The following is an 18,021-nucleotide window of genomic DNA, read 5'->3' as shown; positions in this document are numbered from 1 at the left end:
GCTATTTACATAGGTTTTTTTTTTTTTTTTTTTTCCAAATACATATTTTTATTTATTTAGGATTTACATATACAACATATATCACTGTCGAGAACGAATTTCCTATTATTTATGTATTTCGATTCAAGAAAAGTAAGATATTAGGGTTTGTTAGAATTGGGTTCTTTCGAAGGATGAGAAAATGAGAATCATAGGATCATAATTTTCAAATCAAAATTTTGTATGGGTTCAAAAACTATTAGCTTACTTTTGTATAATAAACAAGATAAAAGCCCATATCAGCAAATTACATTCTAGCAGAGGGTCATAGTCCCAATTTCTGTTTTGTAGCTTTAGTTGGTTGAAAGGGCCCGCCAAATCTAACAAACCAACCGAAAAATAAACTAGAACAGGTAGCATTTTGCTGAAATGTTTCTTCTTCTTTGCTCCATCTTCATATACCCTTCCCTTTTGACAATGGAAACCCAGAAAGCTCAAGAGTCAGAACCGATGTCTGTTTTGGTTGGTAGAATGTAGTTATTCCATGTGTAAGTAATATGTATACATATATATATATATATATATATATATATATATGAGTGGTGATTTCCCCACTCCAATTATATATATATATATATATATATATATAACTTAGAGTATTCTTGGTCTACAAGTTTAGTTTTCTTTTTTAATATTTAATTGGTAAAGCTGAGTTTTCATTTTTCGCTTGCATTTCACTCCTCTGCTTATGTGTTTCATTTTCAACTACTTCTTAGCTTCACTTTTAATTCATATCTTGATTGTTCTGCTCCGACCATATATTTTTCTCATTCTTGATATGCCAATGTGTGACACCAAACCTGAATTTTCCTCACATGGTCTAATGGGTTGGCGGGTCGATTTTAGAGAACAAAAATATCATAGATTTAGAGGGTGGTACAACCTTCTAGAGTTGTTTCTTGTGCTTGTTGCTAGAAGTGATTTTCTGCTCTCGGTTTCATCACTGGCTGATATTTCTTGACACATTTTGGAAACTAGAACGGTAATGGTGTGCTCATTGAAGCATTGTTGAAAGATAAACAGTCTAATGGGGAAGCAAGGGTCCCCAAGAAGTCCACGTCCTGAGCCACAGATTGATGATGACTTATCGTCAGGGACTAAAGACTATGATCCTTCTAATGTTGGGAGGAGAATGCCAGGGGGAGATAACCATTTGAATTCCAAAATGTTATTGCTTCACGGTCTGAGAAATGATTCTGTGAAATATACTACTTGTAAGGGGAGTTTTGTGGGGAAAAAGCATCTGTGGCTTCGAAAGGACTTCCGTTCAATCATTTTTGTGTTTGCTCTGATGGGTTTCCTTCTCCTGCTTGATTCTTTTCTGGTGTCCATTTTTGATTCTATGGTTCTTCAGAATAGTTCAGCTATAAGAAAACTTCCCGTCCTTAAGGTACGACATTTGATCATACTGTATGCATGCTCCTTTTACTAATTAGCAGTCAAAATTAGCAGCAATCACTCTAAGCATACTTCCATATGTTGTGAGTATTGGTTAAAGCTACAAATATCTTCATTCATAGGTTCAAGGATGAGTCCAGTTTCCTCCATTTTTCATTTTTCTAGCTTTTCCGTTTACCAACTCATGAATATGCAATCGGATGCCATTTATCATCATTTTTAATCTGTTACAATTGTTTCCAAAGGAGGAGGACAGGGATGCCTACCTTATGAAAGAAAAAGCACCAGTACAGATGTATGACCGACTTCTAAAGTTGGCAAAAGGCACCCTTGCAGAGGTTTGCTTCATAACTTTATAGTATTTTGACTCGGATTTTGTTATATTTGATTGTTGGATCTTCCTTTTTTTCCTCACCTAAATCTTTTGCTTTAGAAAGAGTTTAAGCCAGAATTGTCAACTTTATGGAAAGAACCATATAGTCAGGTTGCTGCATGGAAACCTTGTGCAGACAGAAAAGTTTCACCAAGCCTAGGTACTTGATTATTCTCATCCCAACTTCTTTTTCAAGTACTACCACTGAGATAACTAATAATGACTGTATTAAGTCTTAAATTATTTAGTGGTAAAATATTTCTATAATTAAACCCTTCTTCCTGTTACTTAGTCAATTGCTTTTATGCTCTTCCCTCAGGGAAATACAAGAAAGGTAATGGTTACATAGTAGTCAGTGCAAATGGTGGTCTCAATCAACAACGAGTTGCTGTAAGTATTCAACTTGCGATGATTGCCTTATGTATGCTAACAGGGCTGACCAGGCTATTTCAATTGCTCACAGATTTGCAATGCTGTTGCTGTGGCATCTCTTCTTAATGCTACTCTTGTTCTTCCAAGATTTCTTTACAGCAATGTATGGAATGATCCGAGGTTTGAGATAATTTTCTGATCATTTTTAAATATCATTAAAAGCTTCAATTTGATGTGTCTCAGTAAGCCTATGTTGATGTTGCGGCTTTGAAATAATTATTGATGCATGCATACATTCAGTGATTTGTACAGAGTACTAAGTTTGGTTTATTCATTGTAAGTGCAGCCAATTTAGTGATATTTACCAAGAAGAACATTTTATGGATGTACTGAAGGATGAAGTAAAAGTTGTCAAGGAACTCCCATCTCACTTGAAATCACTAGACCTTGAAGCAATCGGTAGCCTTGTATGTCGTTCTCCTATATGATTACTTTAATTTGTGAAGCAATTTTGTAAACTGATTACCATTTTCTCTTTCCAGATTACTGATGCAGATCTTGTGAAGGAGGCAAAACCCATTGATTATATCAGAGTTGTACTACCCCTTCTCTTGAGAAATAGAATCGTTCACTTACTGGGATATGGGAATCGACTAGGCTTTGATCCATTGCCTTCTGAGCTTCAGGTATAGCTTGGATACTTGAACCTAGACATTTTATTATGGGAGTTGAGCAGGACATTGTTGGTTATAAATGGGCTTTATTGTTATTTTCAATGCTTTTATGATGCAGTAACATGTTTTCCAATCTATTGCAGAGACTAAGATGCAAATGTAACTTTCATGCTTTGAAATTTGTGCCCGAAATCCAGCATGTTGGTTCGTTGTTGGTCAGAAGGATAAGAAAATATGATGCTGCACTGAGTATGTTGGACAAACAATTGCTTGGAAACTTCATGCACAGCAGTCCCTCAAAAGAGCATGATGCTGCAAGAGGTCCATCCAAATATCTCGCTCTACACTTGAGGTTTGAGATTGACATGGTGGCTTACTCCCTATGTGAATTTGGAGGTGGAGAAAGTGAGAAAAAGGAACTCCAAACCTACCGGGAAGTCCATTTTCCTCTGCTCATTGAGCGGTTGAAGAACTCAAAGTACTTTTTTCTATTGGCTTCTGAAGTTGTTATTTTTTCTGGTTTTGTTTCGTGGACAATATTAGTTAACTGATGCATCTTCTGTGTGTTACTGGCACTTGCAGGCCTGTTTCTCCAAGAGAGTTGAGAAAGTTAGGGAGGTGTCCATTGACACCAGAAGAAGCAGGGCTAGTTCTTGCTGGTATAGGTTTTAAGCATGGAACTTACATTTATCTAGCTGGATCTCAAATATACGGTGGAAATTCCAGGATGAATTCCTTCACAAGCCTCTATCCAAATTTGGTTACAAAGGAAACTCTCCTCACGCCAAGCGAACTTGCACCTTTCCAAAACTTATCTTCTAAGGTAACTGAGCATTTTTATTCCTTCTAGTTGTAAATTGTAATGTACCCTTTAGAGGATAACAGAGTTTGACCCTTCATACATAATTGGTTGCCTTACTAAATTTAGGGGTTTTCTGGTGCAGTTAGCAGCATTGGACTTCATTGCCTGTGCAACTGCTGATGTGTTTGCTATGACTGACTCTGGGAGCCAACTATCCTCCCTAGTGTCTGGATTTCGAACCTACTATGGCGGCGGCCGTGCTCCTACTCTACGGCCTAACAAGAAGAGGCTAGCAGCAATTTTGTCTGAGAATAGCACCATACAGTGGAACAGCTTTGAAGACAGAGTAAAGAAGATGATTGAGGAAGGTCAAAGGGTGCACGTGAGGAGGTTTGGTCGGAGCATTTATCGACAGCCAAGATGCCAGCAGTGCATGTGTAAATCGCACTAACTGTGCTCGATCTGGCAACCCTTCGGATGTTCTTCAATCGTTTTGACATTTGTTTTTGTCCAGTCAACGATAACTCTGTTTTCTTTTGGTGTCGTATTACATTTGATTCTTTCATCTTCTTCCTCCAAGGGATGGTATATAAAGTGCGGCAGCTGCATTAGTTTTGGAAAGGTTCTCTTTTTCCCATTTATATAACCTCTATGGCTGTAATTCATTTCAAAGAAGGTATGGTATATACAGTGCGGCAGCTGCATTAGTTTTGTAAAGGTTCTCTTTTTCGCATTTATATAACCTCTATGGCTGTAATTCATTTCAAAGAAGGGATGGTATATTAAGTGCGGCAGAGCTGCATTAGTTTTGTAAAGGTTCTCTTTTTCGCATTTATATAACCTCTATGGCTGTAATTCATTTCAAAGATCTGAACATTAACCAAAAAATTTATAGCTGCGAGGTGGAGCACAAATCTTTGTAACTCAGCTTTGCCATGTCAAAATAACTATTCTCAAAATTACACCAAAATAGGATCAATTATATAGAATGAACAAAACTGGACACAAGGGGTAATTAATTAAATTTATTGGATTAAACCCGAATAATCCGAGTCAAAATATAATAGTAAAATATAGGGAAGCAGAAGCACTCTCGTCATTTTCCCTGCATGGTCATTGTTTGACTTCTCCTCCAAGTTCCAACCAGGTTCCTGACTGATCTAATCCCTATCTGGAAATGATGTTTTTCCACTAACATCTCCTTTTTCTGGTAATGGACTTAAGATGGAGGGAAGAATCGGTTAAGGTTGAAAGGGAGAGTGTAAAACTCCTCATTGCGGCTGTCCCCTTTGAATGCTCGAAATTTGACCCACCATGGCATTCCTCTGTCTCTTGCACTGTCCCTGTACTCGAGTGTGTTATCTAAGAAAACGGCGACAATCAATGCCACAGTCGGAGATGAGGAGAAGATGGTATTGAGAAAGTCGTTGAACTGCACATCAGAAAAGCAGAAGTTAGTATAGTATGAATGATGACGTTACCCCCTTGAATATGGCTCAAAATTGATCAACAGTTCTTGCCATTCTGAGGTTTTAGGGGAACTCACCCATCCGGCATTGGTATGAGCAGGACCATGAAAAGCCTTCAAAGTGTATTCCCTGAAGTACTCGGGAACAGACAAACCCAAGAATAAAGCTACACCAGTGATAAAGAGGTTCCTCATCGAGTTCATGTTTGTGAATTGCAAAAAGGATAGCCCCACCGAAGCTGAGAACACATTAATATACATTAACAATTAGATGCAGATAAAAGGATAAGAAGAGATGCTTAATGAAATCTAAAACGTAAAAGTAAAATTGGATGCTCACCAACAAGACCAAACAATACACAATATGCAGCAGCAAATATAGTGAAGGGTATTGATGCAAACAAAGCTCCAAATTTTCCTGCCAGAGCCATGATTCAAGTTAAAAAGTGGAAGACCGATTGAAAGAGTCTGTGTTAGGAAAAATAATATACATGCATCCAGTCATCATATGTTTGTGCAGGACTAACCTAGCATGGAGAAGAATATCATAAAACCAGCTGATATTTGAATGACCCTACGGCTTCCAACACGAGTGCTCCCAAGAAGCCCCACATTTTCTCTGTAATTTTTTTCCAAAAAATTAGTCTGGTTCCATTGAGTGGAGATATTAAAGAGCAAGAAGCATCAATACTTACATAGATACTGTTGAGCCGGTCAATGTTCCAAAGAGTCCATTAAGTAGGATTCCTATCCCCTGCCAGCCAATTCCACGACTAAGAACATGCGCTGGAGGTATTGTGGCACTTGCTAGACGTGATGCAGCCTTGTATGCTCCAGTTGACTGTCAAAATAAGCACTAGTTTAAGTTTACTCATATCATCTATACTTGAATGGAACCCAAGTTCGTTTGAGTTATACCTCAATCAATGAAACAAGAACAGCAGCCATCATTCCAAAAGCATGGCCAGCATCAAAGGTTGGGGCACCCCATTGAAGAGGATAAGGTATTTTTATCCTGTTTAGGAGGAGAAATGTACATATTTACAAATTAAATGTGTCCTAATGACAGTGTCACATTTCAATGCACAAGCAATTTGAAGACTGAAGGCGGCACAACAAAGACCCTCCGTTATTTTTAATGCTAAACAATGCACTTTACAGAAACACTTGGTTGAGTGAAAATTTCTCAAGCATGTTGAGAGTGAGCAAGTGAACACGGATTGTGCAACCAATTAAAACTAATTTTGGCACCAACCATGGAGCAGAAGAAATGAGGTTGGCCTTGTCAGTTCGACAATTGACTTGGGTTATGTCTGGGCGGTGTCTGTATGCACCACTGGCGGTCAAGAGGTGTGCATATGCCCATATCACTGTGATTGATATGAGAAGAGCAAATCGCTCCAGTACTGGTAGCTGTCTTGCATGAAAGTTCTTCAGGTACTGTTCACACCAACAGGATAAACACAGCACAAATAAGAAGATTGAATGAATTTCAACCATCACACTATCATATGCTATTACAGAAGGAAGATTAGTAATACCTGAGAGAAAACTACAAAAAGGATAAGCATGGGGATGCCAATTTCTACACACCTTCCAACCTGATAGGCATATTAAGTGAAGGAAGTAAGAGTACGGGAATAAGTGATAGGGAAACTTAATACTGTCATCTTTCCAAACTCGAGAAAATTAATAATTGAGAACAATGGAAATGGTTGTTTTTACTATACCACGGGGAATCCTCTATCAAACAGGCCAAAACCAACCAATGAAATAACAGGAACCATTCCGAGTGGGCTGAAGAACCTGTAAGAAGAAAGATAGATGCTCTCATTCATCTATGAAATAGAAAATACCAAAACTTGCTTCCTTGATTCGGAGATAAAATTTGTACCTGGAACAGATGGCCCAAATTTGACTGTATCCCAGAATGATTTGTATGCTTGATGCTACTATGAGAGCACCTTGGACTGCTCTCATGGTGTTAAGAAATCTCTAGAAATACATGAAATGCCATTAGTTTTTCTCCAAAGAATAATAAAACATAGTCCCAAAATTTCACAAACCACCAAATTAGTAGCATGGCAGTTTGTTAAATGGTTTGAGAAACTTTATTCTAGAATGTGAGCATGAAGGAATTCCAACTAAGTAATTGGTTGCTCAGTGAAATTTTGGCAAGGGTTTATATAGTAAGCAACAATACAACATTCATAATCATGTTTACAAAATATTATGCTGAATAAGGCCAATTAGCAAGCAGGTCCTGGGAGTGGCAACCACAAGAACACATTTCAAGTTGCACCAAAACAAATCAAATTCAGAAGTGAGATAAAAATTGAACTCACAACATGATCGTCCTGAATACTCGTCAATGATGAATCATGAATTATGGATATAATTGGGACCATGAAAGCGTAAGACCCTCCAATCACAGTTGGTAACCGGGTTCCGAATAATGTTTGCAGAAGTGTATTGATTCCTTGAATAAAAAGTAGAGTCTGCACCACTCTCACTTTGTCACCCTGATCAAATGAGTTAAATAAGGAGCACATTCATCGTCTATATCCGTTGTAAAACACACAAATTTTACTAACTTTCAATCTTCAACATTTTTGCTATTCACTAAAGCCTTTTTCTTTTTGCTATATGAAAATGACACTTTTATTATTCTTCAAGAAATTCGCAGGACTTAGAAAGACACAGAATATATTTGAATCTACTCTGCAATTAAAGGAAAGGTTACAAAGATATAAGAATCAATGAAAGTGAACCACAAAATCTAAAAAAGACAGATGAATCATTATGAGATTGAGCTCACATCAGTGCCACCCATAAAAGGAACAAGGAAGGATGGGATCATCACAGCAGTTCCTAAGGACAAAATGTAGTGCTGGAAACCCAAAGCTATTGATTCCCCTGTTTTTAAAATAAGATTAAAAATTAAGAACCAAAATGTGGAAGGAAAAAAAAGAAGATAACAAACCAATTAATGGAGATTTGGGGTTGAGAAAACACTAGAAATAAACGTACCCCAAGATGGGTTTGAGTCAATGCAGTACTCTAAGCCTTGAAGTTGGTCCATTGGTGGATGGCTTATCTCTTCTGGTTTAGGAGCTGCCATGGCTTATGCCCACTTCACAACGCTTCTTTTGCCTCTAAAAACGAACGGGTTTCTACCAAATGAATCAAAGAATACAGAGAGGGAGAGAGATCCTTTCAGGGTTTCGTTGCTTAATGAATGTAATGGAATCCAATTTGAGAGAGAATGAGAGATAGTCAATGATAATGAAAAAAGCACAAAGAGAAAAGCTAATGGATGATGGAGGCAAAGGAGGACAGAGAAAAAAGGCTAGAGAGAGAGAGATAGAGAGAGAAGGAGAAAGAGAGTTCACTGCTGCAGTGAGACTTGGAAAGCAGTGAGGGGAAAAATGTGCACTTGTTGGCGCCCACTATTAATAAGTTGCTTTGGGTTTATATTTCTCTCTGCTTTATGGTACTACTACAAACAAAAGTTCCGTTCAATTTTTCATATTCCCAAATTGCCCTTTAAGGAACTTCCAAACTAGATGTTACCGTTGCCTTGCCTGCCACACTGTTCCCACTAAATTTTACAAACTCAATTTCTTAATTGCTCAGAAATCTAATTACCTAAAAAGGTAAAACATTAAATAAGCGTTCAAAGTATCAGTTGCTTAAATAAATGAAACTTCCTAAGTTTATCCTTGCAAATCTAATTTTCTTCTTAGGAGGGAAATGTAGATAAGCTGAGGTAGGAGATATGAACTCAAAATAGAACATGAGGAAAACCTCTTCCCTTTATCAAATAACACGTAATGAAAGAGAGATAAGTAACCGACACAACTTTCCTTGAACAGTATTACACGCTAACTTAATTTTTTTTTTAATGCCTAATGGTTTGTATATGGTGTACAATGTGATGCTTAATTGTAAGACATCATATTATAATGCGAAAGAATTATAGAAGAATGTGTATAGGATTAGGATACCATGTTAGAATAATTGTTGGACTTGCATAAATTTGAATTGGCAATAAATTATAGACATGAGGAAGTTCAGTTGATACCTAACTAGCTACATATGTGGACCTTCACACGATAAATGATTAACAGCAACGTATCAAAATAAATACCAACTTTTTCAGGAGCATGTTGCATGGTGCCTTTGCCCAAAATTAAAAGGGACAAACTTGTGTTTTCAAATTTTGGTAGAGTTTGATAAGATTCGTATGATTTCTAACATGAGAAAAGTTTGAATGATTATATTCTTTTTTGTAGGTAAGGGTTTAAATGATTATTCTTGTTTACTGTAAACAAATCCTAAAGCATTGAATTTATTTATTTCCTTTTTGGGTGCTTTTAGGTTGAAGTAGCATACAAAATTTTTGTGCCCGATGATGCAGCTGGCTGATTTCTTTGTGTTTAAATAAGAAGAATCTGACTAGGCCTCAACGTGTGAAGAGCAGTGTTCGAATCTCCAACGTCTATATTTCTGCAAGCTTAAGACAAGCCAGCGGCTTGGAAATCGGAGCCCATCTGCCATCTCTGGTAATAACACAGACACTGTGTCTGTGTGTACTATACATATAGCTCGAGTTTTCCCTTTTCTCCTGCACAACCACAGCTGCAAAATTCATTGTATTTACCGCTCTGTACCCACCTCCCCAGACGAGAACAAATAACCATTAATGAACTTCCAAAAGAAAAAGAAAAGAAAATAAGAAAGGGTCCCTATAAAAGTATAAAATACATTAAAAGGTTAAATAGAAATGTGTAACATTTATATGTGTACATTTTAAAAGGATGAAAATGACGATTCGAGATAATACGTGACGAGAAAGATAGAGAAAGAATTAACTCATCGAATCCGAAAAAGGAGGATATAGACTCATTTCCTTTTGATAAAGGATGTTATTGCATGCACCCATGGCAGCAAGAAGATAACAATTAAAACAATTTTTCGCAAAAGTAAAAAGGGTGAGCAGAAAGGAGAAAGCTATCCAAAGGAGGAGTTATCCAAAGAATGACACTAGCCAGACTCATAGGAAACACCAATCCAGACAATATGACACCAAAAAGAAAGTGTAAAGTATAAAAAAAAATACCAAACTTAGAATCTATCCCACCCCCATCCCACTATCACTACAGTTTAAAGCCCCGGTGGCCAAAGGGAAAACAGAATTTCCATCAAGTTTTGTAGTAAGAATCTTGTTGTAATTAAGAACCTGCATGCGAGACCTCAGCTGGCTGGGTATATCCATTCAAGTGGTAATCTTAAAAGAAGAATGAAATTGGCATATCCCGGGGTTAAAGCAAAAACAAAGGATCCTTTTGTCGTACAAAGAATTAATAAGGTCATGTAATCATCATGCGATGTTAAAAAGAAAAATGCTTCCCTTTTAACATGAGGTAGAACAACTAAACAAGTGGAAGCATGCATGATTTTGTCGTGGGTCCGCAGGCTACGTACCTTTGACTACGATGACCAAGTTTCTTGCATGCCTGCCCCACTCAAGAGAAAATGAAACTAGAAAGGAAGAAGACGAGATGACTCTATATATATTGTGAGTGAGATGAGGTAGGTAGGGACTCTCCTTTCGGCTAGAACAATGCATCTGATTTTGACATTAAAAATGGAGATTTGTTGTGATATGTGCGTCCAAAAGAAACAATCCAATTTTTCTTGGTTTACTGATAACCCTTTGGTCGATATACTGATAACCCTTTGGTCGATATCCTATTCGGATTCCTTTATCATAGCTAGGATCGATGCATATATTTGCAACAAAGTAAAAGAGAAGGGGCTACCTCATCACTCGTCACAGAGTCTACAGCTAAAAGGGATCTCTGCAATACCTAACGTGTAAAAAAAAACAAAGGAAAATTAAGTTTAGGAGATAGGATTGAGATTATAAATCCGAGTCCCGATATTTTTACAACTAAAAATTTCTCGTAAATGTAGAGAGACTTGGGATTCCTTAATAATGTGTATGTTAACCTAATAATTATGTGATGTTACTTAATTGATTATGTTTTTATTAATTAATTTGGGATAAAAGTCTTGAATTGATTGACTAAAAGGGTAGGGCCAAAAAAGAAAAGCGCGGGGAGTGAAAGCTGGACAACAAGAACTCCCTCCCCATTTTTTCCACGAGGACTTGGATTAACTTTTTGTATGCTAATGTTATTTATAGGATGCTATGCCAGGAGACAGGGCCCAAGGGACGTCCTTAATTTGTGGTAATTAACCATACTACACTCTCCAAGACAACGCTACAATTTTATAACCATTGCATGTCTCATATTTATTTATTTTATTTATTTTTTGGGTTTTTTCTATTGAGAGGGACGATAACATATTAAACTCACACATACTACATGGATGCTAAAACTCGAATTTAGGACATTTTCTGGGAATAACAATTACTTCAAACTACTACACTAGTGGATCCTTTGATGTCCCATATTTATTTAATCTCATAGCTTTTGGATCAAATAAAACAAAACAAAAAAACTGATTGTTTTCAATGGATATTACATATTCTTCCAGTTCAATAATTAGAGCTTTTGCTTGCTAGCATCATACAATGTCAGAAAAAACAAACCTAACTGAAAACACACCATGTGAGTTTACTTTCGGCCCGAGCAATCTGTCACTTTGATCTACAGAGAGTTCCAATCCGTCAGATGAAGTAATATTAGTTTTCGTATCAAAGACAATTGATTGGTTTTTGGGATCCTTTCTTTTATTTCACACAAAGAATAGCTCATCAATTTCTCAACAGGCCCACAAAGGAAAATTAAGACCTTGATCAATCGATAACTCGGTAAACTTGATTAATTAATTGATCGAGCCATTGACCTCCCTCAAATTGTAACAGCCATCAAGCGGATTTTCATTCCGACCATGTACAAGATGTGTATTCATAACAAAAATACAGGCCCCCTGACATTGGACCTAAAGGTGAAATGGTGTTATATGCTGCCTGCACTTCTCTCCGTCCCTGCTGATAGGAAGAAATACAAGAAACGGGTCAAGATCTTCTGTCTAACTTCCTTTCACTAGATCGTTTCTCCTCCACCTCTCTCCGTCTCTGTTGCCTGCCAAATAATCCCAAGCGGTCATTATGTCAGAAAAAACTATCATGCTCTGTTCAGTAGACAATAAAAACAGGAAAGGAATTCATAATAGATTAGCAAATAAGAAGCAGTTAAGAAAACATACGCAAAAGCCATGTATCCAGCACCAGAAGATAAGAGTGTTGCATGAGTCCCCACAGTGGACATAGAATCCTGCACTCCAGAGGGAAGAGGATTCTTTCGATCACCATCTACCTGAAAGACAAAAAACATTTGTTACAGTCAGTGAATTAATATCTGTCACAATCTATATGGAAGATAAGCATGCATATCCATAAATTAAAACCTTATCCCACTTTGACTTCTTGTTCTGTCTACCGTCCCGTGGCATGACATCAGGAGCAGGTGGCAAGGAGTTCAATCCAGAAGCAGCCATGGTCGAAACACCTGAAAAATGACTCCATACAAGAGAACCATAATTCAGGATAACTCATTAAATTAACCTATAAGGCGATAAGCCAAGGCCAGGTGACAAAGTTGTGCCGAATGGGCATAGATCTTCAGATCAATCCTAAGTTCCTAACTATTAAAGATTAATATTAAATGGTTTCAAACCTGGAACAGGTACGTTAATTTTAGGTGCAGCACCAACTATTCCAGGCTGTGTTCCTCCTGAAACATATTCAATCTTTTGACTCCTCTTCCTTTCTTGATCTTTCCTTTCCATTTCACGCCTCATCTCAGCCTCTGCTTACCAAAACATACAAAACATAAGCAGCAAGGAGAATCACTCCAGATAGACAGAGAGAGTGAGAGAGCAACAAAATTGAATACATCCCACATTTCTTCTCGAATTGGCTGACGTACACTTAAATCCGACAGAATTGCAAAAACATAATTCAGTAGAGAAAAACATGATCGTATATGCAACTCTTCATTATAGTCTATAAACTTGGAATTTGTGATGGCAGCAGGTCATTTATTTCTAGAAAACATAAATTTCCTACTGCAATTTCGTCAAATCTCTCCACATACCAAACAAAGTCTACCGGAACACATTCCCAAAATACTAACCACAATAGCTCAATTGACGAAGAGCATATATGATAAAACTAATATTCATATAGTTAAACAGGACCTAGCACTGAAGCACAATCGGTAACACACAGAGAGAGAGAGAGAGAGAGAGAGAGAGAGAGGGAGAACACATTCCCAAAAAACTAACCACAATAGCTCAAATGACGAAGAGCATATATGATAAAACTAGTATTCATATAGTTAAACAGGACCTAGCACTGAAGCACAATAGGTAACACACAGAGAGGGAGAGAGATAGAGAGTGTATTCAAAGAATTGCAAGTGACCTATTTCATCATAGTAGTCGCTTTTGTCAAATCCATGAGGGTCAAATACATCTTTACTGAAGCAAGACCCTATCTGATCAATATCTTGATACCTCACTGCATGCAATAGAAAGTCTGGGTTTCTATAGTCCTTCTTATTGCGCAATCCTGCATTGAAGCTTTTCCCAGATCTCTTTAATTCAAGAAACTTATTTATCCTCCTCTGCAATCAAATGAAATTTAAAGTTAATCAAATACCGGACATTTAAATGACTTGTGAAAAAAATAAAATAAACACACACACAAACTTGCAATGACTGTAGAATAAAGGAATGGTAATATAAGGCAACTGCAGGACCCTATGGCACATACTCTGTACGCCACTATTCTGTCTCTGCGAATCCTTGAGGGCTTCCTACTGGTTGGTTCTCTTATATATTTGAGCAAATTTCATCTTTGCTTATCATGCTTTTTAGTTTTAACAAGGCCTATCATGCTGGAACCTTTAGAAGAATCAATTTTTCCACAGCCTTAAATCAGCAAAGGAAACCAAATACAAAGTACCATTCAGAATTATCCATTAGAGTGAACAGTTCCAAGAAGAAGGTGACCCATTATCACCAGCAGATGGAACCAACTGGAAAACTGAACTATTTAGTTGTGGTCTTGCAAGGCAGACATAATAGCCAGATCAATTCATGTTTCTCTTTCTCAAACCTTTCTTGGAACAGAAAAGATCCATTTCTATGTATCAACCCACGTGGGATCCATGACTCTACACTCAAGCAGAAAAACCACCTATCCTAAAGTTTCAACAACAAAAAACATTTGTCACTTCATAGTTTTCAAACTGTATTCATACAAGCAGCTTAGCATCAGAACTAAACGCTTGACAGATTTTAAATAAAGTTTCATACATAAAAAGGTCACCTGTCAAAACAGTTTTTCCTATTTATCTTAATTTGGGTGGAAGTGGGAAAAGGCCTCATCTGTACGAAGTACAAACCATGAAGTATTAGATGCATGCCACAGCCAAAGCCTCAAAAGAGTTCCAGGACTTGAATGCAAAGGTCACATAACCACAGAGCACTAAGCTATACAGGAACGACTTAAGGCAGCAGTTGTACAGTTCAAGCTTTATCAATTAAAGGATCTATATTAAGAGGGTAGCTCTGAGATGAACAGTTATGTACTTTAAAATCCCAAGAGGAACCTGAACTTTGGAAAGCAGTATCTATTCTGCAAATAGTAAACCTGTTAAAAGGAACTTACTTGCAGCTCCTCTGAACACTTGGCTTTCGCTGGTGGTGGGAGAAACTTATCTAACGGATCAACATCTTTTTGCTCTTCTGCAACAGCCTGTTCAGCATCTATACCCTCTGATTCAAGTGCAGCATCATGCATTGTATCAGATTGAGATGGTTCAGATAATTGAGGAGTCGCTTGATCGAGAGGTGTTAGGATGTGAACTGTTCCAGGAGGTGTCTTATCGTGGAAATCACCTGCAACAAACAATTATAGGAAGTTTGACATACGAAGAAGGGCCAATAGTTGGAAATATGAAAACAGTAAATGCTCTGAAAACAACATTTGTACCATTAGCAGATAAAAGATCTGCACCGAACCTCACACGACCATTTCCTTCTATTTCACCCTCCTGCAACCAATTAGCACAAAAAAAGGTACTAATAAGTTCAGCAAAGATAATAAATTTTCCTCAACCCATATTTATGTATGAATCAAACAATCACAGAAATATGGGTCATAAGCTATCAACTACTTAGATCATTTGTGAAAGCCGAATATCGAATTAAATTTTACATTTGACGGAGCAAAACCCGACATGACAACCGATTTTTGAACACTCAAAGTTATCATCCTTTGCGATAAAAAAACATATACATGATAAACGCCAAAATCATTTTTCATTTAGCTTCTTCACGTTTCTCAGCAAGCAAAAAAGCTCCACCAGAAAGAAAAAGGGGAAAAGAAAAATGAAGAGAATACCTCAGGCTCAGGAGACATAGCAACTTCATCATGCCCATAGTCCACAATCGTAAGCGCCCCTCTTCTACTTCTATTTAAACTATCCGACGGCACCGTCTGTCGTAGTTGCGGCGTTGAATGACGAAATTGACCTTCATTCGGAGTCAAATTCTCATTATCGCCAGCATTAGGCGGTGCGCTATCGTCGTTACCAGAATCACCAGCTACCATTCTATCCATGTCTACCATTGAAGAATCTTCTGAGCCTCTTCTCAGCTCTCCGTAATCGTCATATTCTCGCTGTTCTCGTCGTTCTTGATATTCATCGTATTCTTCTTCTTCTTCTTTGTCTTGTTCAATATCCTCCATGTCTTCATCCTCTTCCTCATCGTTGTAATTGGACACCAGCAAAGCCATGGCTTCGGATTGCTTCTTTCTCGAGGCCATGGGGTTTGGGAGCGGACAGAATTTGGGAATTTAGGGTTTCCACAGTGGATTCGCGCTAATTAATTAACTAACAACTTGAAATTGAAAGACACGCAGTAAAATAAGGTGCAGCAATCGAATGGGTTTTGATTCTAGAATTGAAATGTAGTAGGAAAACAATGGCAGGGGGAAGTTCTGTCGCCGATGGTATTTGAGGCCTTTGGATCGCAGAAATGGCTAGGATCTATGTCACTTTAAAATAGAGACCCAAATTGCGATTGAGCCTACTGGGTTGATCCATTGGCTCCTGAGAGATTTTAGGAGAGGTTTGAGAATTTGAATTGGGCCTAAGGCTTAGAGGAGAGCAATCCACTTTTAAGGCCTCGAATGTCTGATTATTGGGCCTTAGCCCATATTATCAAGTCCAGCGAGAAGGAGGGCTGGAAAATGGTACGTGTATATCCTTTATAAATACGGAAGGGGATAATCGGACATAGACAAGGGTAGAAGCAGAAATCTATAGGCGCTTTTTGATTTACGATCCCTCAAAGTGAGGGGAGGAGAAATACCACTAAACTAAGAATTAGGTGATAGTACAAGAGGAGTATAACATTTTGGATACAGGTTTGATATGTTTAAGATTTAAAGTGACTATGCAAATTAGTATGATAACAAAGTTGGAGATCGGCGTGTTTATTTGTTTTTTAATCGACAATTGTCGTCTCTAAAATCTTCCTTCTACAAAATGAAATCGATGTCACTACACTAAATGATCAAGTTCTGCATATACATTGAATATACATTTTGAGTAACATATGTGTGAATGATTGTAGGAAGAGAAGGGTCGATATCCAAAAGGTAAGAAGGTCAAACTTGAAAAACACTCTTCAAATAAATCACCTTATTGTGATGTGGATTTGCTGTACAGTTGGTGCATATAGTGGCTTGTGAGGCTAAGTGATGTGACAACGAAATTAATATCTTTCAATTTCTTACTTGACTCTATCTATGTACCAACCTTGTTATTAAAATGCACATGAAAGGGCTGAATTTCTATAGTTCGATCCTAAAAAGACATCAAAGAATTAGCCAGTGCTGGCAAGACACCGCATACAGGGCACGGAATTCTTCATCAGCTTTCTCTTTCTCTCTCACTATCGTTGTCTGCTTTAAAAAATTACCCACATCTCTTTTGCTTTTGGATTTTAATTTCTTCCACAGATAGCTTTGATAACGCGTTGCGTGAAAATTCTTCTAATTCTAGTCTTCCAAGTTCCCACAGACTTTAGAAAATGTCAGATCAAAAGACATGGAGCTTAATCATGAGTGATAACTACTGGACGATCGACCACTTAAGCTTTTTACTTTATATCACCTTTACCTAGCTAGGAGTGAGAATGAGATCCACCGCGTTATCTGAGCTTTGGACATAGACTTCAAACTAATAAAGTTGGACAATGACCTATACACACCATTTCTGACTCGGAAAAGCTCTCCACTTTGGCTTTAACAAAGAGATGCAATGTATTAATTGGCGACTAAACATAGTCAATCAAGTTTACAACAAAATCTTACCAACATCGCATATACAAAGCTCACTATGTGTTATTATTGATGCTCGGGGTCTCATAATATAATGAACAACTCATGCTAGCGTTAGGGGTGGGCACTCAAACCGGCAAACCGAAAATCCGAGCCAAACCACACCGAACCAAATCGGAAAAAAACCGAGTTGACCAAAAAGTCAAAAACCGGTCAAAAACCGAACCGGACCGGTTTGGACCGGATTCGGATCCGGTTCCATGTCTTCAAAAACCGAACCGGGCCGCACCGAACCGGTGAAACTAAAAAAATATATAATTTCAATATATATTTATATTTAATGCTATATTTTTAATTTCCCTAAAAAAAACCTAATATTTATCCAAGTTCAATGTCAAAATATCTCTCTTTTCTCACTTTAATATTTATTAATTATATGAAATTGAATAATTTGTTAATTTTCAAGTAAAAAAATAATATTTTCAGTTGAGAATTGTATTA

The 18,021-nt window shown here is 37.5% G+C and overlaps 3 protein-coding genes across 3 annotated transcripts; 1 reads left to right on the top strand and 2 right to left on the bottom strand.

Moving 5' to 3' along the window:
* The first annotated feature begins 896 nt into the window (after positions 1–896).
* On the top strand, positions 897–4,417 carry LOC117623985 (O-fucosyltransferase 8). Its single transcript, XM_034355068.1, has 10 exons — positions 897–1,429; positions 1,683–1,775; positions 1,871–1,970; positions 2,130–2,200; positions 2,274–2,362; positions 2,529–2,649; positions 2,725–2,868; positions 3,000–3,334; positions 3,439–3,679; positions 3,801–4,417. The coding sequence occupies exons 1-10, from the start codon at positions 1,067–1,069 to the stop codon at positions 4,107–4,109; spliced, it is 1,866 nt and encodes a 621-aa protein (XP_034210959.1). The 5' UTR covers positions 897–1,066; the 3' UTR covers positions 4,110–4,417.
* Positions 4,418–4,528: 111 nt separating this feature from the next.
* On the bottom strand, positions 4,529–8,574 carry LOC117623986 (nucleobase-ascorbate transporter 2). Its single transcript, XM_034355069.1, has 13 exons — positions 8,157–8,574; positions 7,945–8,042; positions 7,472–7,648; positions 7,021–7,121; positions 6,857–6,932; positions 6,668–6,727; positions 6,382–6,566; positions 6,045–6,141; positions 5,822–5,967; positions 5,654–5,745; positions 5,467–5,544; positions 5,205–5,365; positions 4,529–5,090 (listed from the first exon to the last, which is right to left on the bottom strand). Exons 1-13 carry the CDS (start codon positions 8,245–8,247, stop codon positions 4,878–4,880), a joined length of 1,575 nt encoding a protein of 524 aa, XP_034210960.1. The 5' UTR covers positions 8,248–8,574; the 3' UTR covers positions 4,529–4,877.
* A 3,293-nt stretch (positions 8,575–11,867) lies between these two features.
* On the bottom strand, positions 11,868–16,417 carry LOC117623987. Its single transcript, XM_034355070.1, has 8 exons — positions 15,574–16,417; positions 15,163–15,223; positions 14,839–15,068; positions 13,588–13,789; positions 12,839–12,970; positions 12,570–12,670; positions 12,369–12,478; positions 11,868–12,244 (listed from the first exon to the last, which is right to left on the bottom strand). Exons 1-8 carry the CDS (start codon positions 15,997–15,999, stop codon positions 12,178–12,180), a joined length of 1,329 nt encoding a protein of 442 aa, XP_034210961.1. The 5' UTR covers positions 16,000–16,417; the 3' UTR covers positions 11,868–12,177.
* Positions 16,418–18,021: the final 1,604 nt, after the last annotated feature.

Source organism: Prunus dulcis, chromosome 4 (genome assembly GCF_902201215.1).
Source record: "Prunus dulcis chromosome 4, ALMONDv2, whole genome shotgun sequence".
NCBI classification, from domain to species: Eukaryota; Viridiplantae; Streptophyta; class Magnoliopsida; order Rosales; family Rosaceae; genus Prunus; species Prunus dulcis.
The sequence above is the reverse complement of the archived record's forward strand: the minus strand, read 5'-3'. Positions and strand labels throughout refer to the sequence as shown.

What these genes read in the sequence shown, in the direction of transcription:
- LOC117623987 (XM_034355070.1), bottom strand. Translation starts at nt 15,999, where the DNA reads ATGGCCTCGAGAAAGAAGCAATCCGAAGCCATGGCTTTGCTGGTGTCC. An exon ending in CTATGTCTCCTGAGCCTGAG is followed by an intron (nt 15,224 to 15,573) that starts GTATTCTCTTCA and finishes AATTGGTTGCAG; the next exon opens with GAGGGTGAAATAGAAGGAAA. An exon ending in AATTAACGTACCTGTTCCAG is followed by an intron (nt 12,671 to 12,838) that starts GTTTGAAACCAT and finishes GTCATTTTTCAG; the next exon opens with GTGTTTCGACCATGGCTGCT.
- LOC117623986 (XM_034355069.1), bottom strand. Translation starts at nt 8,247, where the DNA reads ATGGCAGCTCCTAAACCAGAAGAGATAAGCCATCCACCAATGGACCAA. An exon ending in ATTTGGGCCATCTGTTCCAG is followed by an intron (nt 6,933 to 7,020) that starts GTACAAATTTTA and finishes TTCTTCTTACAG; the next exon opens with GTTCTTCAGCCCACTCGGAA. An exon ending in TTGATAGAGGATTCCCCGTG is followed by an intron (nt 6,728 to 6,856) that starts GTATAGTAAAAA and finishes TATGCCTATCAG; the next exon opens with GTTGGAAGGTGTGTAGAAAT.
- LOC117623985 (XM_034355068.1), top strand. Translation starts at nt 1,067, where the DNA reads ATGGGGAAGCAAGGGTCCCCAAGAAGTCCACGTCCTGAGCCACAGATT. An exon ending in AATGTATGGAATGATCCGAG is followed by an intron (nt 2,363 to 2,528) that starts GTTTGAGATAAT and finishes TTGTAAGTGCAG; the next exon opens with CCAATTTAGTGATATTTACC. An exon ending in CATTGCCTTCTGAGCTTCAG is followed by an intron (nt 2,869 to 2,999) that starts GTATAGCTTGGA and finishes AATCTATTGCAG; the next exon opens with AGACTAAGATGCAAATGTAA.